The 24,092-nt window shown below is 39.9% G+C and overlaps 1 protein-coding gene across 1 annotated transcript in view; it reads right to left on the minus strand.

Annotated features, from left to right (window-relative positions):
- Positions 1-24,092, minus strand: part of LOC149972860 (low-density lipoprotein receptor-related protein 1B-like) — a 42,388-nt gene that overhangs the window by 15,995 nt on the left and 2,301 nt on the right. The window contains exons 3-4 of the mRNA XM_090215075.1: positions 6,937-7,056; positions 1,777-1,905 (exon numbers count right to left, since the gene is read on the minus strand). Of these exons, the coding sequence (XP_090071201.1) occupies positions 1,777-1,905; positions 6,937-7,056 (249 nt within the window). The remainder of the gene's footprint in view (positions 1-1,776; positions 1,906-6,936; positions 7,057-24,092) is intronic.

The raw sequence follows: 24,092 nt of genomic DNA on the forward strand, positions 1-24,092 counted from the left end.
GTCACTTTGTACTGGCCTACTACTAACAGGGATCCTTTCAGGCTCCCTCACCCTTTGTCCACCATCCTCTACATTCCTCACCATATGACACTTTCTGCACTGCTTTCACCCTGGAAACGTCAATCTGTTTCACTTGTAAAGGACATTTCTGATCCCCAACAACATGGCCACCCCACCAATGAAACACCACTTTTTTCCCCCGAAACCACACAGTCCAAATTGAAAAAAAAAAGTATCCTTAACTACAACAACATTTTCAGTAACGGTTACACAAATATTTGACTTGCTACAACTGTGATATTGTCCTGTGTGGCTCAGTTGGTTGGCACTTGCAATGCCAGGGTTGTGGGTTTGATTCCCATTGGGGACAACTGTGGAAATATTGTCCACTTAAGTTTCACTGGACAAAAGTGTCCGCTGAAATGTAATTATACATTTTTATTTTATCAACCTTGGTTGAATGCACTGACTGTAAGTTGTTTAGGACAAGAGCGCCAGCTAAATGACCAAAATACAAATGTAAATATAAAATTGAAAACTTGCAAAGAACACTGGGTAATATGTCACTGCATGGGCAATTCCAGTAATATACTGTTAAATAGTTTACAGTAATATTTTTGTGCCATAAAATGGATTACCATACAATGGATTACAGTAGCTGTACTGTAAAATAAGTTACAGTAATTTACTAGCTATTTGCTGCCAGTAAGTTACTGTACATTTTACAGGAAATGTTTTACAGTGTAGAAGAAGAAATCAAGTCAATGCTTTATATTTTCTCAACTTGAATTAAACATTAAACCCCTTAATATGTTTTTCATTCTCTACATCTCCCCATCTCATGGCCTCTGAGAAAATATGCTCCTTAAATTTATATCTGTGAGCTTATACAACTAATGGTAAACCCATAGTTATCCCTGTACTGCAATTTTTCTCTGCTAAATTAATATTAATGTGTGTGAACATTAGGTTCAGTTAAGTTTATGGGTAATCATATTCAGTTTATTCCTGGTAGGAAACCAGTCACATTGATTAAAACTAGCAACAGTGCGACTCTCCCCAGCTAGGTGTGCTGCTTTGTTTGCCAGTTATTGGACCATAAACATAAATCAAGGCAGCACCGGGTATTGTCTCACCACAAAACTCCCCCAGAGTGTTGAGATGGTTACCAGTTAAAACCTCAGAATCCTTCAATCTGTCATTATCCTGACTATGTCTACTACCACATTCCCTGGTGGCAGATATATTTTTTATTCAACTAGACAAGTCAGTTAAGAACAAATTCTTATTTACAATGACGGCCTACAGTACACCAGCCAAACCCTGAAGACGCTGGGCCAATTTTGCAACGCACTATGGGACTCCCAATCACGGCCGGTTGTGATACAGCCTGGATTCAAACCAGGGTGTCTATAGTGACCCCTTTAGCACTGAGATGCAGTGCCTTAGACCGCTGCGCCACTCGGGGGAAGATAGATGTGGTCAGTGGTGGAACAAATTAATAGTTCCTCTACTGATGCTACCTAATGCTGAAAAACAAGTTTACGATGAACTAGGCCTAATCATATACCGACACCCAGAATGGTTGAACGAAGAACCAACATTGTATCGTCTATGTTTATTAATAGAAATGAAGAATATATGGCATATATGCAGATGATGCTGTTTGTAATACGAAGAACCAACATTGTATCGTCTATGTTTATTAATAGAAATGAAGAATATATGGCATATATGCAGATGATGCTGTTTGTAATACAGTTCTCTTAGTCTCACCTTGTTTGGCTGTGCAGGATGTTCTGTCATTCTGTAAGATGTATCCCTCTGTACAGCTGCATCTATATGAGCCGTAGGTGTTCAGGCAGGTTTGGCTACATGCTCCGTACACAGCACATTCATCATGATCTGAGCAGAAAGGGAGAGCCATTTCTAACAAATTAGGTGTGCTCAAACATGACCCAAATACATAAAGTATACTTAATGTGGCCCTCACTGTACCATCTTAGAAATGGTTACCACACAACCAAGGACCTTACGTTGGAAAGTCATTGGATCCTGTAGTGTGAAAACTGTCACTTCGGGCACTCTTTTCTACTCTTTATGCTACAGGCATATTCCTAGCCTCATAGTCATACTGTATGAGCTGTAGCCACCCATGCGAAACATAAATATATTTATAAATACTTTAAAAAATACTTCATTAATATATTTTAATATATTTACATAGGTCTGTGATAAATATACTTAAGTATATTGAAAATGATCTAAATTGGAACAATTAAAATATATTTAATGTTTTTAATGCCCATTTTATTTGTTTTTATTAGCATTTAAGTATATTAAATACATGTTTGTACTTAAGTATATTGTTAGTATATTAGATAATGAGCAAAACAAATATACTTTCAGTACACCTTAATTACATTTTATGTATAGTTCTCCTAAATTTGAAGTATACTAAAATGGTATTTTAATTATAATTTAATTACTTTCTTTACAAGTAGGCATTCCAGAAATAGTCTTTCATTCATTAACCACATATGATGTTGTAATTAGCCATGTAAAGGTTACCTTGACATAACAAATATTCTTATACACCAATGTTAAGATGCTATTTGCAAAACAGTTAAAGGTGGGGCAGCAATTCATAAGTAATATCCACATTAACCTTGACCTAGTTGGATTTCACACTTTAGTTGTTCATATTATGGTGATAAATTAACATTTCAATAAAATGTGTAACATGTAATGTGCAATTAAAAGTACAACATCATTCAGTTGTTCAGTGAAAATGAAAACATTTCAATAAGCTAAATATGAGGAACAATATCATGAATCAAAACTTCAGCTGCTGAAAAGGATGCTGGGTAATATGCAAATTTTTAGCACATGTATTTTGAACGTATGCAATATTTTGTGGACATTTAAGTTAAATCTACTTTTTTGAAAGTATACTTCAGTATATTTTCCTGAGATACAAAAAAGTATACTCTCAGGTGTGCATGTTTCCTTATGTGGAATAAACAATTGCTATCATTGCCAACTGTCTCCACTCTTCTGAACTCAAATTCAGAAAGTACTTCAGGACTCATTATTGGAACTGAAACTACAGTGCCTTACAAAAGTATTCATACCCCTTGGATTTCTTCACATTTTATTGTAACAAAGTGGGATAAAAATGGATGTAATTGTAATTTTTGGTCAACAATCTACACAACATAATCTGTTATGTCAGTGTAAGACAATTTGTATTATTTTTTTAAAGATTGATAGAAATGTAATAACTAAAACATAGTCATTGCGTAAGTATTCTGCTCCCTGAGTCAATACATGTTAGAAACACCTTTGTGTCTTCTTGGGTAAGCGTCTAAGGGCTTTGAACACCTGGATTGTACAATATTAGCCTATAATTATTTTCATAATTCTTCAAGCTCTGTCAAGATGTTGGGGAACATTGCTAGATAGCAATTTTCAAGTCTTGACATAGCTTTTCAAGGCATTTTAAGTCAAAACTGTAACTTAGTCACTTGGTATTCTTGGTGTAGATTTGTAGATTTGGCCATGTGTTGTAGGTTATTGTCCTACTGAAAGTTGAATTCCTCTACTAGTGTCTGGTGTAAAGCACACTGAAGCAGGTTTTCCTCTAGGATTTTGCCTGTGCTTAGCTCCATCCTGCTCCATCCTGTTTCTTTTTACCCTGACAAACACCCCAATATGTCAAGCATACACATACCATTATGCAGCCAGCACCATGCTTGGAGGCAGTTAATCAGTGATGTGTTGTGTTGGATTTGCCCCAAACATAAGACTTTGCATTTAGGCCAAAAAGTGTGTTCCTTCGCCGTGTTTTCTGTTGTTGTTGCAGTATTACTTTAGTGCCTTATTGCATACAAGATGCATGTTTTGGTAACATCCCATTCCTGTCCTGCAGCTCAGTTCAGAAGGTAGAGTATACATAATCCACAGCATAATTATTAACTTCACCGTCATGAAAGAGATATTCAATGTCTCATTTGATATTGTTACCTATCTACCAATCAATGCCATTCTTTATGAGGCTTTTGAAAGACTCCCTGGTCTTTGTAGTTGAATCTGTACTTGAAATTCAATACTTGACTGAGGGACCTTACAGATGTTGTATGTATGGGGAACAGAGGAAGGATTAGTCATTTAAAAATCATGCCAACCCTTAATATTTCACAAAGAGTAAGCATCTAACATATTATGTGATTTGTTAAGCCAAATTGTACTCAAAGGGGTATAAATACTTTTGCAAGGCACTGTATACTTTTAGTGTACTTAATCTCCATACGGCACAGCCAGAAGAGTACTGGCTACCTCTCAGAGCCTGGTTCCTCTCTAGGTTTCTTCCTAGGTTCCTAGGTTTCTTCCTAGGTTCCACCTTTTCTAGGGAGTTTTTCCTAGCCACTATGCTTCTACATCTCCATTGCTCTGCTGATGTAAAAAAGGGCTTTATATATACATTTGATTGATTGTGTCACGCCCTGACCTGAGATATCTCTGTTTTCTTTATATTTTGTTTAGGTCAGGGTGTGACTAGGGTGGGTACGCTAGTTTTTGTATTGTCTAGGGGTTTTGTATTGTCTAGGGTTTTTGTATGTCTAGGATTTTTGTATGTCTAGGGTTTTTGTATGTCTGGGGTTTTTGTATGTCTGGGGTTTTGTAGGTCTAGGTGATTTGTATGTTTATGGTGGCCTGATATGGTTCCCAATCAGAGGCATCTGTTTATCGTTGTCTCTGATTGGGGATCATATATTGGTAGCCATTTCCCTTTGGTGTTTGTGGAATCGTGTTCTATGTTTAGTTGACTGTCTGCACTATTCGTATAGAGTTCCGTTTGTGCATGTTTGTTTTGTTTTGCTGAGTTTTGTTTTTATTAAAAACATTTGGAACTCTACTCACGGTTGCCCTTGGTCTCATTCATACGACGGACGTGACAGATTGATCACTCACAGAGTATCATAAATATATATACATATATATATATACATACAGTTGAAGTCGGAAGTTTCCATACACTTAGGTTGGAGCCATTAAAACAGATTTTTCAACCACGCCACAAATTTCTTGATAACAAACTATACTTTTGGCAAGTCGGTTAGGACATCTACTTTGTGCATGACACAAGTCATTTTTCCAACAATTGTTTACAGACAGATAATTTCACTTATAATTCACTGTATCACAATTCCAGTGTGTCAGAAGTTTACATAGACCAAGTCGACTGTGCCTTTAAACATCTTGGAAAATTTCAGAAAATGATGTCATGGCTTTAGAGGATTCTCATAGGCTAATTGACATAATTTGAGTCAATTGGAGGTGTACCTGTGGATGTATTTCAAGGCCTACCTTCAAACTCAGTGCCTCTGTGCTTGACAACATGGGAAAATCAAAAGAAATCAGCCAAGACCTCAGAAGAAAATTGTAGACCTCCACCAGTCTGGTTCATCCTTGGGAGCAATTTCCAAATGCCTGAAGGTACCACGTTAATCTGTACAAACAATAGTACGCAAGTATTAAACACCATGGGACCAGGCAGCCGTCTTATCGCTCAGGAAGGAGATGCGTTCTGTCTCCTAGAGATGAACGTACTTTGGTGCGAAAAGTGAAAATCAATCTCAGAACAACAGCAAAGGACCTTGTGAAGATGCTGGAGGAAACAGGTACAAAGTGTCTATATCCGCAGTAAAACAAGTCCTATATCGACATAACCTGAAAGGCCGCTCAGCAAGGAAGAAGCCACTGCTCCAACACCGCCATAAAAAGCCAGACTACGGTTTGCAACTGCAGATGGGGACAAAGATCATACTTTTTGGAGTAATGTCCTCTGGTCTGATGAAACAAAAATGGAACTGTTTGGACATAATGACCATTGTTTTGTTTTGAGAAAAAAGGGGGAAGCTTGCAGCCCGAAGAACACCATCCCAACCGTGAAGCACGGGGGTGGCAGCATCATGTTGTGGGGGTGTTTTGCTGCAGGAGGGACTGGTGCACTTCACAAAATAGATGGCATCACGAGGTAGGAAAATTCCGTGGATATATTGAAGCAACATCTCAAGACATCAGTTAAAGCTTGGTCGGAAATAGGTCTTCCAAATGGACATTGACTCCAAGCATACTTCCGAAGTTGTGGCAAAATGGCTTAAGTCAAGGTATTGGAGTAACCTCAAACCTATAGAACATTTGTGGGCAGAACTGAAAAAGCGTGTGTGAGCAAGGAGGCCTAAAAACCTGACACAGTTACACCAGCTCTGTCAGGAGGAATGGGCCAAAATTCACCCAATTTATTGTGGGAAGCTTGTGGAAGGCTACCCAAAACGTTTGACCCAAATGAAACAATTTAAAGGCAATGCTACCAAATACTAATTGAGTGTATGTAAACTTCTGACCCACTGGGAATGTGATGAAAGAAATAAAAGCTGAAATAAATCATTCTCTCTTCTATTATTCTGACATTTCACATTCTTAAGATAAAGTGGTGATCCTAACTGGCCTAAGACAGGGATTTTATTTTACCAGGATTACATTTTTGTGTGTTTAAGTTTAATGATAGTGAACATTTAGTATACTTAAAGACTGAAAAACAAAGTGTATTGAAGGTTTATGATAGTATTTTTATAGTAAACTTTAGATATACTAGAAAAGTAGAACTATATTATAATGTTTTGTCTATTTTAGTCTGTCATTGCCATCATGAACCAAACATTGGTTACAAAACTGACCTGACCTCTGATATGTCACAGCAGCTGTCAGACTGGACTGGGCTGCTACTTAAGGGGTCTGAGGGAAGAACTCCTTGCCCTGCAGACAGATGGTTCTCATTTCCAACAGGCCTCCTGCCTGCACTAGTGATTTCAGAAGTTTGGCAGAGGGTGAAGGAGAAAAGAGAGGAGCGATAGCGTTAACGAAACCTACCTCTGCAGCTTGTCCCATCCTCGCTGACCTCAAAGCCGTCAGCGCAGAAACAGAAGGTGCCGTTTCTCGTCATGACACAGCCGTAGCGGCAACGCAGCTCATGGCAGGCTGACAGCAGCTCTGATAGAGAGAGAGAGAATCAATAGGTATGTTGCGCAACAGTTACTGTCAGTCTCTGGGAAATGCAAAATGGTTTGGAACACAGCCGCTCATGTAACTGCTAACTCTAAAAACTTAAAAACTTATATTAGTAGATATTCTCTCTGCAGACAGCCTTCTTACAATCTCAGAGAAATCACGGAAGCTAAAAGAGGAGAAGAAAAAGGATCAAAGTACATTAGTTTTCCATTTACAGACTAAATCTGCATGTACTGTGCTACACTCAATTATACTAATAATTGAAGCAGAGTACCCTAAGTTTATTGTAGTCGTCAAGGATGACAGCTGGTGTCAGTCGTGACTAGTGCTACCAATTAATAACTTGAATTTAGAACCCTGCTCACAGTATAGAACAAATACTATATGCAAGAACGTCCCATAGAGCCTATATCTCCTTTTTCTGTAGCGTGAGGCAGCTTGATTTACAAGTACATCCCCAGGACAGGCCAGGATGCTAGTCTATCGCAAGCAAAGCAGTCTAAAATGACTTTGTGGGACTTACAACAAAGGAGACATCAGCCTTGTATTCTAGCACACTTCTAGTACACCTTTTATTCTAGTACACTTGTCTACTTGGAATAAAAAATGACAGCAGTTCTGAGAGGGACAACTTCTCTTGTCCCAAGCTGCTAGAGTTCATTCTATTGTACGGATGTTCTCTGTGTTACACCATTCTCTGTACAGAACAGAACAAAAGACTGGCAATTTTAGACTTGATAGACGTTCAATGGAATAAGTGACAGATAGAAAAGAATGAGCTTCAAAAATAGAGAAAAAAAAGTTTTAACTGTTGAAAATATGGATATGCTGCCCTGAACATTAATTACTGTCAAATAGAAACCGTGAGGATGAAGGCTGTTAAGGCTGCTCATTGATTTGACTTGTGGTTCTTCTATTACCAACAACATAGCACTAGTTGGTGTTTAAAACAATCTGGGAACCTTGCGGCAGAACCAAGCAAACTCCTGACAGCATTATGCTTAGACAGGAAGACATCAGTGAGCTCAGACAATAACCAAAGCCTCAGAACATCACTATCTGTGGAGTGAAGGAGATAGCCAACAGAACAGAAATAAATAGATTTATATTGGTCTTGTTTTTAGGAATTAAAATGCATTTATAAACTGGGTGGTGAATGCTGACTGGCTGACAACCATGGTATATCTAACCGGACACCACGAGTATGACGAAAGATTTATTTTGATTGCTCTAATTACATTGGTAACCAGTTTATAATAGCAATAAGGTACCTCAGGGGTTTGTGGTATATGGCCAATGTACCACGGCTCAGGGCTGTATCTAGGCACTCTGAGTTGCGTCGTTCATAAGAACAGCCCTTAGCCTTGGTATATTGGCCATATCCCACAAACCCCCATATTGCCTTATTGCTTAACTATACAGAGGAAGTTGACAGTTTAAAAGCGTAGAATGCTTCATTGATGTACAGAGGCGTCAGAAGTTAATGTTTCATTATGTGTCTTTGCAGGCTGCTTGCTGACACATGAAGATGTATTGGTCAGGTGGATAGATGGCAGGTGAAAAATACAAGCTGTCCGGGTGGCTGTTGGACCCTAGTGCATTAACTAGTAAGGATAAAGACATCTCAGATGGATAATTTCATTTCAAAGGCATGTTTGAAATCATTATGTATGAATCCCAATGCAATGCTGTACAGTACACATGAATATACACACACACTCACACATTCATACATACATGTATACTAACTCTGGGCCATAAGCACTACCCTCTGTAGTGCCTTGTGGTCAGAGACCGAGCAATTGCCATTCCAGGCAGTGATGCAACCAGCTGTAGAACCTTTTGAGGATCTCAGGACCCATGCCAAATCTTTTTAGTTCCTGATAGGGCTTTGTCATGCCCTCTTCACAAATGTCTTGGTGTGTTTGGACCATTCTAGTTTGTTGTTGATGTGGACACCAAGGAACTTGAAGCTCTCAACCTGCAGCCACATCAATGAGAATGGGGGCGTGCTCGGTCCTCTTTTTCCTGTAGTACACAATCATCTCCGTAGTCTTGGTTACGTTGAGGGATAGGTTGTTATTCTGGCACCACCTGGCCAGGTCTCTGACCTCCTCCCTATAGGCTGTCTCGTTGTTGTCGGTGATCAGGCCTACCACTGTTGTGTTGTCTGCAAACTTAATGATGGTGTTGGAGTCCATGCAGTCGGGGGTGAACAGGGAGTACAGGAGGGGACTGAGCACGCAACCATGGGGGGCTCCAGTGTTGAGGATCATCGTGGCAGATGCGTGGCTACCTACCCTTACCATCTGGGGGCGGCCCGTCAGGAAGTCCAGGATCCAGATGCAGAGAGAGGTGTTTAGTCCCAGGATCCTTAGCTTAGTGATGAGCTTTGAGGGTACTATGGTGTTGAACGCTGAGCTGTAGTCAATGAATAGCATTCTCACATAAGTGTTCCTTTTGTCCAGGTGGGAAAGGGCAGTGTGGAGTGCAATACAGATTGCATCATCTGAGGATCTGTTTGGGCGGTATGCAAATTGGTGGGTCTAGGGTTTCTGGTATAATGGTGTTGATGTGAGCCATTACCAACCTTTCAAAGCACTTCATCAATCTACACACAATACCCTATAATGACAAAGCAATAACGGGTTGTATTTGGGGAGTTTCTCCCATTCATCTCTGCAGATCCTCTCAAGCTCCGTCAGGTTGGATGGGGAGCATCGCTGCACAGCTATTTTCAGGTCTCTCCAGAGATGTTAAATGGCTATGGCTGGGCCACTCAAGGACATTCCGTGACTTGTCCCTAAGCCACTCCTGCATTGTCTTGGTTGTGTGCTTAGGGTCGTTGTCCTGTTGGAAGGTGAACCATAGCCCCAGTCTGAGGTCTTGAGCGCTCCGGAGCAGGTTTTCATCAAGGATCTCTCTGTACTTTGCTCCGTTCATCTTTCTCTCGATCCTGCCTAGTCTCCCAGTCCATGCCACTGAAAAACATCCCCACAGCATGATGCTTCTGCCACTGTGCTTTACCGTAGGGATGGTGCCAGGTTTCCTCCAGACGTGGCGCTTGGCATTCAGGCCAAAGAGTTCAATCTTGGTTTCATCAGACCAGAGAATCTTATTTCTCATGGTCTGAGAGTCCTTTAGGTGCCTTTCATAAACTCTAAGCAGGCTGTCATGTGCCTTTTACTGAGGAGTGGCTTCCGTCTAGCCATTTTACCATAAAGGTCTGATTGGTGGAATGCTGCAGAGATGGTTGTCCTTCTGGAAGGTTCTCCCATCACCACAGAGGAACTCTGGAGCTCGGTCAGAGTGACCATCGGGTTCTTTGTCACCTCCCTGACCAAGGCCCTTCGACAGTGAATGCTCAGTTTGGCCGGGAGGCCAGCTCTAGGATGAGTTCTGGTGATTCCAAACTTCTTCCATTTATGATGGAAGCAATTGTGTTCTTGGGGACCTTCAATGCTTCAGGATTTTTCTGGTACCCTTCCCCAGATCTGAGGCTCGACACAATCCTGTCTTGGAGGTCTACAGACAATTCCTTCGACCTCACGGCTTGGTTTTTTTCTGACATGCACTGTCAACTGTGGGACCTTACAGGTGTGTGCCTTTCCAAATCATGTCTACTCAATTAAATTTACCACAGGTGGACTCCAATGAAGTTGTAGGAACATCTCAAAGATGATCACTGGAAACAGGATGCACCTGAGCTCAGTTTAGAGACTCATAGCAAATGGTCTGAATACTTATGTAAATAAGGTATTTCTGTTTTATATTTTTTATAAAAACATTTGCAAAAATTTTGAAAAACCTGTTTTCGCTTTGTCATTATGGGGTATTCTGTGTAGATTGATGAGGAAAAAATTATATAATCAATTTTAGAATAATGCTGTAACATAACAAAATTTTGGAAAAAGTCAAAGGGTGTGAATACTTTCCAAATGTACTGTATTTAACTGGCAAGAGCTGTATTTGACACAGACCATGTCATTTATGTAACAAAGACATACTTTGTTGAAATAGCTCAAATGCACCAAGCTGTCTGTGTATTCTGTGGTGCATGTACTCTGTAAAGCCCACCCGCTAGTATTGTTTCTCTTGATCCTTTCTTCTATGCCCAGTAAGATTCAGGCGTTATCGTTCAGGATGTGTTAACTGGCATACTTCCCTGTTCTGTGGGAAGAGAACATGCAAAACGACTAGACGCTGGGCCCAAAGATATCCAAACCAAAGCTAATCCGCATATCTCCTAGCAGACACCAGACCATCTATTTCACTCCCAGACAAAAGGCTGGGTAAGGAGAGATGCCTGCCTTCTGCTCTGTTGCTAAAGCAACTGCCAAGCCTTGGGTACCACCTTAAATGTAGCATTCATAAAGCCTTCATGTGCATGACAGTTATAATGTCCCTTCATATATTTTTTTCTATATTTTGAGTGTATCATTGAGCAGTCACCTCTAATCACCTCTAGAGATGTTATATGGCTGGCTGGAGGTTTGTTTGCTCAGTCACAGGTAAAAATATATTTTTTTAAATAGCATTCGTTTCACTTATGCATCAGGGACTAACTACTGTAGAGGAGCAGCTACAGAGAGATGCAAAGCAGATGAAAAGTGCATCGCTACACCCATAGGGAGATGGAGTGCAGAGCAATATAATATTTATTTTGTGATTTTAAAGCTCAGACATGGCAGCAGATAAATAGACTATGTACTTGGCCAACTGGAAGGACATGCTTTCAGGTGTTCTCATTTCATTTTAAATGTGTGTTCATAATTTGGAGAACAATACTGGAGATATTACCTAGGATATTACGTATCTTGGGTCATTTTCAACCTAGGATAGGGGGAGGGTAGGTAATAACATCCTGAGCTAAGAATTCACAGAGTAGACCAAATAGCATTTTATTTATTGGTAACAAGGGGAAGGGTTTGTAACTATTATATTCATGGTTATTTAATCATTTGTAAATGCATTATAAACCATCAATAAATTGGTCAAAATAGTGCGATTTCCAGTCCTTACCAAATAGTGAGCCACTCCAGCTCCAGCTATTAACCACTTATAAATGCACTTTCAAATGCTTATGATATTGAACCCTTATGTACTGTATGTAACCTTTGTTTAACTAGTGTAACGGCTTTCTTCTAGCTCCTCCTCGGACGAGGAGGTGTAGCAAGGATCGGACCAAAATGCAGCGTGTAGATTGCTATCCATGTTTAATGAACAAACGTAAACATGAATTAATACAAACACTACAAAACAAAAGAACGTAATGAACGAAACGAAAACCGAAACAGCCTATACTTATGTAAACTAACAAAGACAGGAACAAGGACACTAAGGACAATCACCCACGACAAACTCAAAGAATATGGCTGCCTAAATATGGTTCCCAATCAGAGACAACGATAAACACCTGCCTCTGATTGAGAACCACTACAGACAGCCATAGACTTTGCTAGATCACCCCACTAGCTACAATCCCAATACATACACACCAAAACCCCAAGACAAAACACACCACAATACAAAAATCCCATGCCACACCCTGGCCTGACCCAATACATGAAGATAAACACAAAATACTTCGACCAGGGCGTGACAACTAGGCAAGTAAGTTAAGAACAAATTCTTATTTCTACGATCAAGATTATCCTACCAACGGGACATTAAAAACTGTAATATCTTATGTTTCACCGAGTCTTGGCTGAAAGATGACACGGAAAATATAGAGCTGGCGGGATTTTCCATGAATCGGCAAGACAGAATCGGCAGCCTACACCGGACAAAGCCGGACGACGCTGGGCCAATTGTGCAACGCCCTATAATTGACCCAGGGTGTCTGTAGTGACACCTCAAGCACTGAGATGCAGTACCTTAGACCACTGCGCCACTCGGGAGCCCACCATGCAACCTTATTTTCAATGCTTGCACAGTTAAACAACTGCAATTTTATAATTTCCTCATCAGGAACAGAAATAGTTTGTTTTCAGACCAATGGTCAGCTCCCACAATGTATTTTTGACCCATGTTTGAAACCCTTATGATGCATTGGTAAATTTACTGTATAGATAGTCATGTCCAATCAATTGAATTTACCACCAAGTGGACTCCAATTAACTTGTAGAAACATCTCAAGGATGATCAATGGAAACAGGATACACCTGAGCTCAATATTGAGTCTCATATCAAATGGTCTGAATACTTATGTAAATAAGGTATTAAGGATATTTATTTTTTATACATCTGCAAAAATATCGAAAAACTTGTTTTTGTCTAGTTATTATGGTCTATTGTGTGTAGACTGATGAGGAAAAACAAATATAGATATTTTTTTAGAATAAGGCTGTAACGTAACAAAATGTGGAAAAAGGGAAGGGGTCTGAATACTTTCCGAATGCACCGTATTTATTCTAGGAACGAAAGCCTCATCTGAAGATGAGAGGGGATGGCTGCCATTTTACGTGCTCTTAACCAATTGTGCTATTTTGTTTGTATTTTCGCGTTGTTTGAAACTTATTTTTTAACTTATTTTGTACATAATGTTGCTGCTACCGTTTCTTATGACTGAAAATAAACATCAGAAAAGCGATTACTCACCTCAAACTGGACAAAGATGATTTTCTTTAACAGGCCCAACTCCCAGGCCCAAATCCCCGTCATTTACGTGAAGAAAAGACTGAGAAAAGGGTCAGGCGGCCTTCTGAGAATTCATAGGTGAGTGAGTAAACCCACACTGCAATCTGTTTTATTGGCTAACGTGCAATCGTTAGAAAACAAAATGTATAATCTACGATCAAGATTATCCTACCAACGGGACATTAAAAACTGTAATATCTTATGTTTCACCGAGTCTTGGCTGAAAGATGACACGGAAAATATAGAGCTGGCGGGATTTTCCATGAATCGGCAGGACAGAGAAGCTACATATGGTAAAACGTGGAGCGGCGATGTGTGTCTATTTGTCAGTAACAGCTGGTGCGCGATGTCTAATCTTAAAGAAGTCCTTAGTTATTGCACGCCTGAGGTAGCTTTATGATAAGCTGTAGACCACACTATCTACCAAGAGAGTTCTCATCTTTATTATTCGTAGCAGTCTATTTACCACCACAAACTGATGCTGGCACTAAGACAGCACTCAACCAGCTGTATAGGGCCATAAGCAAACAAGAAAATGCTCATCCAGAAGCGGCGCTCCTAGTGGCCGTGGACTTTCATGCATGCAAGCTTAAATCCATTTTACCTAATTTCTACCAACATGTCACATGTGCAACCAAAGAAAAAAATTCTAGACCACATTACTCCACACACAGAGACGCATACAAAGCTCTCTCTCGCCCTCCAGTTGGAAAATCTGACCATAATTATATCCTCCTGATTCCTGCTAAAAAACTAAAGCTATAGCAGGAAGTTACTCAATCAATACGGAAATGGTCAGATGACGCGGATGCTACGCTACAGGACTGTTTTGCTAGCACAGACTGGAATATGTGAGATTCATCCAGTGGCATTGAGGAGTATACCACCTCAGTCATCGGCTTCATCAATAAGTCCACGTCGTCCCCACAGTGACCATACGTACAGTACATATCCCAACTAGAAGCCATGGATTACAGGCAACATCAATATCGAGCTAAAGGCTACAGCTGCCGATTTCAAGGAGCGAGACACTAATTCGGACGCTTATAAGAAATCTCATTATGTCCTCAGATGAACCATCAATCAAGCAAACCGTCAATACAGGATTAAAATTGAATCCTACTACACTGGCTCTGACGCTTGTCGGATGTGGCAGAGTGTCACGACTCCCGCCGAAGTCAGTCCCTCTCCTTGTTCGGGCGGCGTTCGGCGGTCGACGTCACCGGTCTTCTTGCCATCGCCGCTTTCATTTTCCATTTGTTTTGTCTTGTTTTTCCGCACACCTGGTTTACATCCCCTCATCACTCTACGTGTATATTATCCTCTGTTCCCCCCCATGTCTGTGTGTGGTTTTGTTCATTTGTTATGTGTGTGTCGCTTCAGGCTGGTTTTGCGCCGGGTATTGTTAACCCGTGGTTTTGTTATTTTGTACCATGTTATGTGATTTTGTGCGCTATTGCTTTTTCCTTGGTCCAGACTGTTGACGCAGTTGCATCTGGCTGTTTTCCTCTGCCTGATTAAAGTGTGCCTGTTCACTCATCTCTGCTCTCCTGCACCTGACTTCATTTGACCAGTTGCACACACTCTGACACAGAGCTTGAAATCTATTATGGACTACAAAGGGAAACCCAGCTGTGAGCTGCCCAATGACGTGAGCCTACCAGACTTATGGCTAGGGGCTAAAAACTGTTGAGCAGCCTTTTTGTCCAAGACTTGGCACTCCGGTATCGCTTGCCATGCGGTAGTAGAGAGAACAGTCTATGACTGTGGTGGCTGGGGTCTTTGACAATTTTTAGGGGCTTCCTCTGACACCGCCTGTTGTAGAGGTCTGGGATGTCAGGCAGCTTAGCCCCAGTGATGTACTGGGCCATACGCACAACCCTCTGTAGTGCCTTGCGGTCGGAGGCAGAGCAGTTGCCGTAACCAGGCAGACCATGTAGAGCTTCTACCCCCAAGCCATAAGACTGCTGAACAATTAATGAAATGAACACCCAGACTATTTAAATTTACACCCCCCTCCTCCATGTATTTTTTTTTACACTGCTGCTTCGCGTTGTTTATTATCTATGCATAGTCACTTTACCACTACCTACATGTACAAGTTACCTCGACTAAACTGTACCCCCGCACATTGACTCGGTACCGGTACCCCCTGTATATAGCCTTTTTATCGTTATTTTATTGTGTTACTTTTTTAAATAATTTTTTACTTTAGTTAATTTTGTAAATATTTTCTTATCTCTTTCTTAAACTGCACTGTTGGTGAAGGGCTTGTAAGTAACTATTTCACAGTAAGGTCTACTACACCTGCTGTATTTAACGCATGTGACAAATAAAGTTTGATTTGATAATATTGGTGTGGTTTGCTAGTTTTGAAGAAATTCCCCTGACTTTGTGAGATCTGCCCATCGGTGAATTGCGCTGAATATAAAGACGACCTAGAACATGCCCAGAATGTTGTTTGACACTTACATTGTGACAGCGCATAGTGAGGAATCAGATGGCCCGACTAACTTATTATCTAGCTAACTAGCTAGTAAATTAGACGCAATTGTGATAACTAGCTAACCCCTTTAATCTGGTGTATCTAGCTATTAGTGTCAGCAAGTTAAAAACTAGCTATTATTATTAGCTAGCAGTGGATAACTTAACTAGCTAAGCCTAAATGGTATAAATCTTGATAATGATTATAGCAGAGTTGTATAGCTAGAGTGTCTATGCTAAATTGTCATGAATTCCTCTTCTCTCCCACATATTCTCATAAGGTCTCAGACTCCAGGATTGGAAAATAAATTCTTAACCAGAAAGAAACATATGACAACACAGAAGGGGACCATGAGACCCTATGCAGTGTATGATGTTCCATTTTGTAGCGCTGAGTCTCTACTTTTATACAATGTAAAAACAAATTTAAAAAAAAAAACATTTTTCCACATAAGACCGAATCCAGGTGGTGAGTCGCGTATTGTATTTTAAGTAGTTAATCTGTTGTCCATTTCTATTCTGACTTGTAATGTTAAGAAGTGGAGAAAAAGACATGCCCTGTTTATCTGAATTAGTTAGGCTACTCACCATACCAATGATAGGCTACACATTTTTTTTTAAAGATCGCTTATATATATTGTATGTTTGAGGAGATTATATTATGTTATACATGTTTGCAACTCATTAATAAATGAGTTAAACATATCTATTCAACAGTTATACATGTTGGTAACTCAATTGTTAATGGTCAGTGCATTGCCACTTTAAAATAAGGTATCATTTTAGTAGCTATAAATGTTTATAACTTAGTTATATAAATGTTCATAGGTCTGTCACTTTAAAATAAGGTATACTTTTAGCAGTTATAAATGTTGTTAACTCAGTTATAAATATTTATAGGTCTGTGACTTTAAAATAAGGCATACTTTTAGCAGTTATACATGTGGGTAAATCATGTATAGATGATTTTAGAGTTCACTCAGAGCTTAGACTTACTTATACGCCAGTGGAAGAGGCAGAGGGGAGGACGGCTCATAATAATGGCTGGAACGGAGCAAATGGAATGGCATCAAACACTTGAAACCATGTGGTTGATGTATTTGAAACCATTCCCTTGATTCCGCTCCAGCCATTACCACGAGCCCGTCCTTCCCAATTAAGGTGCCACCAACCCCCTGTGTTATACGCAGTATTGGGTACCTCATCACTACATTCAAGAGAAGATTCAAAACTTTGTTAAAAATGTTCAGTCAATTAATGGTGGGTATGAAGAGCAAAACATTAAACGTTATGAGAGGATACCTCCTCCACTGTTTCACCAACCAAAGGTATTATGGTTACCATTTAACACCAGAATGTTCACTATACTTGAACTGTCACAGAGAAGTGGTAAGTGTGTTGGAATAATCTGGTAAGGGGTAATGTGTTAGGAATGATGATTGAATAATGTCATGGATGTACATTTGGCCAGGGAATCAGGGTTTCAAAGTTGGATCAAGACACATCATGAAAACCAACCATTTCTGTTCCTGGGACAGAGTACCAATGCATCACACCCAAAAGTGAGAAAATAACTATTGTTCAACTGTGCAACTATTGAAAATAAAATATTATTAGGTAAATATTGGCTCACTATTTGGAAAACACTGACCAGTTATTGCACTATGTTGAACAATGCAATATAAATGTCTATGAATGGTATATAATGTATTTACAAACAATTAAATAATCATTAATAACGTAATTATAACTTCGTTATAAAACCTTTACAAATGTAACCTTATTGAAAAAGTGTTACCTTTTTTATCTAAGGAAAGATAAACTCATCATCCACCTGAAAACACAGTGACTGAGCTGACCGCTAACCTAAACCTTCTCTCAACTAACAACTAACCCGGCTCTGAGCTAACTGCTAACATAACCTGGCTCTGAGCTCTGAGCAAACCACTAACTCAGCATTTCGCAAACTCGGTCCCGGGAACCCCAAGGGTTGCAAGTATTGGTTGTAGCCCTAGTACTACACAGCTGATTAAAATAATTAAAGCTTGATGGTTAAATAAATGAGGAGTTAATTTTTTGAATCAGCTGTGTAGCGCTACAGCAAAAACCAAAACGTGCACCCAATGGAGTCCCCAGGAAACCCTGCGCTAATCTAACCGGCTCTGAGCAAACACCACAGGAGGTCACACAGATGGCCAGGTATGACCTGCATAGTGATCACTGTGGCACTGGATCCTGTGCCAGCACAAACATGGCTGGTGCTGCTTCACCACGGAGCTACAAAAGGGGCAGGCCAGACTAACAGTGATCTCCCCCCATCTGGACTCATTATAGGCTTTCCTTCTGGGATATGCGTGGCCTTTGTATCTGGGAAGGCCAGCCCTTTAACAAGCATCTCCATTCCCCTACCCAGCCTCCCACGTTAGCTCTGAAGGCCTCCAATTAATGTGAGACCAAATTAAGATGCTGACCCAACACAGAAGCCAGGGCTGTCTCCAGCCTGTAGGAGCTTTAATAAGCATGGTATGGCGTGGATCTCCCCTGCTCCCGTATTAAAACACTAACCCATCCTGCTCTCTAATCACTGTGGGTGTCCTCTGAGTGGGTAAGCAGAGTAACAAGGTTCAAACATTCAAATGGACCAGAAGTTGCAGTAAGAAGAGACGTTACAAAGCATTTTCTTGTAGCGATCTTATAAGTTATAACACACCAAGCAATTGTCTGTAGAAGAGAAGAACAATACTTTTTCTTGAAGTTATGAAGTTATCCAAGTAGCTTTAAGTGTGTCAGCTTTGATGTGACATAGAACTGTCTAGATCCTGACAGTGTAAATAGTCATAAAAAATGTGCGATACATGAACATGTACATGTTAGTTTGAAGACATATAATCCCATAGCTCAGGAATCAGGCTCAAATGGGACAGGAAATTTTGTTAATCCCTCAAAGCACAATCTTCTGGGGGATTTCAGAAACGGGTACTCCACAAATTTTCTGACATGCCCTTAAATATTGGAAGAAATCTCCTGGGTGTGTGAGTGTCAGAATGTGAATCTAACCCCACACATTGTTATTTCAGAATCCACTTGCGAGGAGGAAAAGCCTACATAATAGGATTTGATCTCACCAGATTGTCTAAGCCATTAGGGAGAGTAATGATATGACTGACAATATCTCACCAGACTGCGAATAAACCGAGTGAGATGCATCAAATATTGATTGTGAGAGTCTGTCATTGTTTATATGACGTGTGTGTGTGTGTGTGTGTGTGTGTGTGTGTGTGTGTGTGTGTGTGTGTGTGTGTGTGTGTGTGTGTGTGTGTGTGCACGTAGCCGTGTGTATGTGCGCCTGGCATGCAGCTACACTGGCAAAACACAAAACATGAGTGAAATGTGTAACTTGTCAAAGAGTTGGACTTAAAAGTTTGGAATCCACATCTACAGTAAACTAAACATTCATGGCCTTATTCTTTTATTATATGCCTTCAATTGCGTTATTGCATCAAATCTAAGCTAACAGGAAGCAGTATATTAAATAGAATAAGTATGTATTTCTTATGTTATGGGTTCCATAGTTCCCAGAGAATATTTAACTGCTGAGCTGAGGTAGAAGACAATGCAGCCTTTAACTTTGAAAAGTGTTCGCCCGCTTTAGACAGGGCTAAATCATGAACTCCCATTAAAACAAACCGTTTAAGTGAACTGAATAACTGAATGTCATTACCTACATGGAACACTGCACCACTGATAAACAGTGTAATATAAAGTTCAATTAAAATAAAATAAACTCTTGACTACAACTCAATCAGTGTTTTACAAACAGCCATATGAATTGTAATGATAAGAATGAACCAAACAACACCATAAAGCCATAGTAAGTGTAACACAGAGTTCATATTGTAAGCAATTTACCCCTTTTTCTGTGAATATTATAGAAGTATGATTCCAATCAATATGCTAATAGTTGCCTCTAAAATGATGGTTTGTTCCTTCAAGCTAAAAAGAAAAGCAGGAAATTATTTGGACTGTATACATGGCTAGTCATTTTAGTAACAGGGACGTTGTCTCTTATCACAGCCTCCCTCGCCCTGGTGGATATCGTTTGTTTGTTTGTTGGAATTGTTGGTAATGAAAAGTTAATCAAGTGAGATAATTGAATGCTGTTGAGAGGTAAAGAGAGGGAGGGGAGAGGGCTTGTGTGACAATGTTTCTCATTACTCTGTGAGTTAAACACATTTTTTTTATTAATAAATCTATTGTTTCTAAAAAATAAATACAATTAAGGGATGGGGGAAAAAAAGTAATTTGTATCACTTACAGCATGTCTAGGTCCACTAGATGATGAAAGGTATAACTACGAAATGAAAAACTACAAATGCAGTTTGCCTTGTGAAGTTGCTCCTAAGTGAGAGCGGCTCTCATCATTTAGACATAATGTATAACACCTAACTTCAGGATAGGTATATTTTTTATGAAATGTGTTTTAAAAGGCGACTGAATATTTTTTTTAAATCTCCAACATGGCTGAGCAGTGCAGATAGACAGACAGACAGACAGACTTCTGGCAGGTGGGGGTTTGACATGAGGAATCATCAGAACAGTGTTCCATATTTCTGTGGATCAAACTGAGATGCACCTGTCAAAACAGTGCAGTTTTGAAGGCAGCAGGCAACACCTTATCTCTGTAATATTTTAAGACATCTGGAGTTGTATTATTGCACTCATATTTCTCTAATAAGAAGCCAGTGAAGATGTTTCCGTAAATGTGACGGGTTCAAGATGATATTGCACATCCAGTGAAGTCTGTGTATGTTTAAAGGTAACTATTAGCGCTCTCTGTAAAAGGATTTGTGCATTCTGTAAAGTATGACTCTCTTGTTTGCCTTGTACAGTATTACATGCCTACTGTACCTTAACTTCACGTTACAATTATTTCCATTACTTCAAAGTCAATAATCATTTGGCTGAATTATCGGCTTCCAAATAGGTCAGATCAGGTTTGCAATGCAAACTGCAATCAGACCCCCTCTTACCCTAGAGGGGGAAGGAAAGAACTAGTGTGGGTTAACAACTCACGCCCTGTTGTAAATCAAGGGAGAAGATCCAGGCTTGAGCTCTCAAGATTCTCCAAAGGAATGTTCTTTGTTTCAACAGACTTGTACCCACCGAAACTTTAGAACACTAATGTACTTTTGCTATTTTGTGATGTATTTACAAATGTTAAACTTGGAAAGTATACCCACTACATGTATGAAGTTTCCATACTCTGTTGTGCATGTAATATGAACAATGATTAAATGTTTTTTGTTAAGAGAGGGATGTGATTTGAGAAGCTATAGGAGATAATTAATTTACCTAACTTTGCACAGTGAGTAGTTACTGCCCGGAGTGAGGTCATCGAGCGTGACAGCTTGCAAAAAAACACCCCTTTTGAGCAAACTGTATAAATTATGGGTTAAGAAATTAACATACCAGACCAGAAAGATGTGAAGCTGTAGCTGCACATTTAAAGTGGTTTGAACTTTGAATCTCAACACGAAGTGGCGATGATAAACTCACCTCCCGGACAATCACTGGTACGCTGATTAACTGTCCTACGTAAAGTATCTTCGAAAGCGAATTTAAGTAGGACCATCCTGTTACTCTGCTCTCAAACCATTGATACGGATGGCTAGGAAAGTCAACTCTGTAGTTCTGTTCAGGACTACACGACAAGTCACCGGATACCGGACAACTACAAAGAAGGACAATAATAGAAGACTTGTTGGAACCATTTTGGACAATCAGAGCCTTACAAGCGTGCCGCGAAAAGGCCCAACCCCCTTTCCAAGGTTGCCCTGTTCACCAAGAGACCCCTGGCGAACCCAGGCATTTCACATAAATATATTAATGATTTCTTATTCAAAGAGGCGGCGGTTCGTGTGCAAAGTATATGGTAGGTGAGAGTAGTTTCTGAATGTACCAGTGTTAAGTGTCTCTGTCCCTCTCTCTCCCCCTCCCTCTCCATCTCATCTTTAACAAGCATCAATGTTGTTGTCATTCCACTAGGGACCTGTTTTCAGCATATTACATCTCCAGTCAATAACCGGTGCAGAGTATGTATGTTTATCCTCTGTTTCCATTTAATTAGCTAGTACATACATAATTAAACCAATTTGTGTAGTACTGAATCATAAGTAAAGCTCTGGTTTTTGCAGATCCAAGGAGGTTATGACTGTTCAGAATGATGATACGTTGACTGTTTATAGTTGTGATAGGCAAAGACCTTTTCGAGTTTAATTCGAGAGATGGTAACTGTTTAAAGAACCGCTCTCGTGGTGCCCCAGATCCTAATGAGTTAATTGTTACATGAATAATTTAATCGGGTAACAATTAAACATAGTTAGGTAATTAGATAAATAACAGTCTTCAGATTGATGTAAAGTCAAGTCACGGCACAGACAGGGGAAGACAGGTCAGGGCAGACGGTGAACAGATCGCCAGGTTGAATCCAAGCAGCAGTACAGCAGACAACCAGAGTAGGTGTCACACCCACTTGGGAGAAGCCTTTTTTCGGGAGGCAGATTCCTTGTAGAAAAACCCTCTGTCCATCATGTTTTTCCTTGTAGAAAAGGAGGTTGTTAGCTAGCTATATCTCTTCAGTTTTGGTGAATGGTCCTTTACGATGTCCAAACAAAGTTGTCCTGTGGCTGTTGTATTTTGGAGATTGTGAGGAGGATATCTTCTGATGTGATTGATCAAAGCAACAATATTGTTTCTTCTTGGTAACTTACAATTGAAGGGTCCTGGCTGCATATCAGTTCAAAATAGATATGAATCCAGGGGGTACTGTATTGTAATGACCTCTGCACAGATGGAGGGGGCTTCAAAGGCATCTGCATTTGAGTGGGGGAGGCTGTGAAACTCTCCTGCCATTGTTTGGGCTCAAGGGCTTTGACACCTCTCACTTCACACCTCAGTGCTAATTGATCTGATCTGTCCTAGCAAGCTTGGTTGCCTTAACTTAGCATTAAGTCCTTATAAAGTAAAATATATAATTGTAATTTATTTTTCTTCTTTACTTTAAAGGTAGCTTCAGACTAAACATTACTCACTAAATTCTAGGTTGGATGGTGTTTTCAGCTTTCTTATGCTTATTTTGCTGGCCGTTGGTTGGCCAGAGAATTTGCTGTATAGACCTTGGAAATAAGAATCTTTGGTAGTAGGAATCCTTCCAGGTAATTTTGTCCAAAATCAGGTTCTAGGTTTGGAGTTTTATTTGGAGTGAAGGTTATGTTGTGGAGGGTAGAATCCTGTATAGTGGTAGTATTAGTAGCAATAGTAGTACTGTAGTAGTGGTAGTAGCAGCAGGGTGGTATTAATAGTAGTAGTAGAAGTAGTAGTAGTAGTAGTAGTAGTAGTAGTAGTAGCAGCAGGCTAGTATGACTAGTGGTAGTAGTAGTAGTAGTAGCAGTAGTAGTATTTTCAGGCTGCTAGTAGTAGTAGAAGTAATAGTAGTATTCTTCACTACTATCATTATCATTATCATTTGGTCTTGAGTAGTTAAATGGTGTGTGTAGTTTGCTGTTGTGATATTGTGGTTACAGTATGTGTACAGTATACTGTATATTAGTACAGTAGCCAGTTTGCTAAATGTTCTCTTCACTGCACCTGTAGACTTCAGGGAATGAAGTCACCTCAGGCTACTTTACAGACTGTACTAAGCAAACAGAGCCAGGTGGCTCAGTTGAAAAATATGATCATGCCCTGTGGTCCTGAGAAGAAGTTCCACCATGCACTGCCCAGAGTGGAGTATGTGATTAAAAATAAACACATTTTCTGAAGGTGAGAGAGAAGGGTTTAGTGCTTTTCCATATGGGCACCTTGGTATTATGTCCTCCTGGGATTTAGCCATGTAT

The sequence above is a fragment of the Oncorhynchus mykiss genome, chromosome 22 (genome assembly GCF_057628025.1).
Source record: "Oncorhynchus mykiss isolate SJ-2025 chromosome 22, ASM5762802v1, whole genome shotgun sequence".
Classification (NCBI taxonomy): Eukaryota; Metazoa; Chordata; class Actinopteri; order Salmoniformes; family Salmonidae; genus Oncorhynchus; species Oncorhynchus mykiss.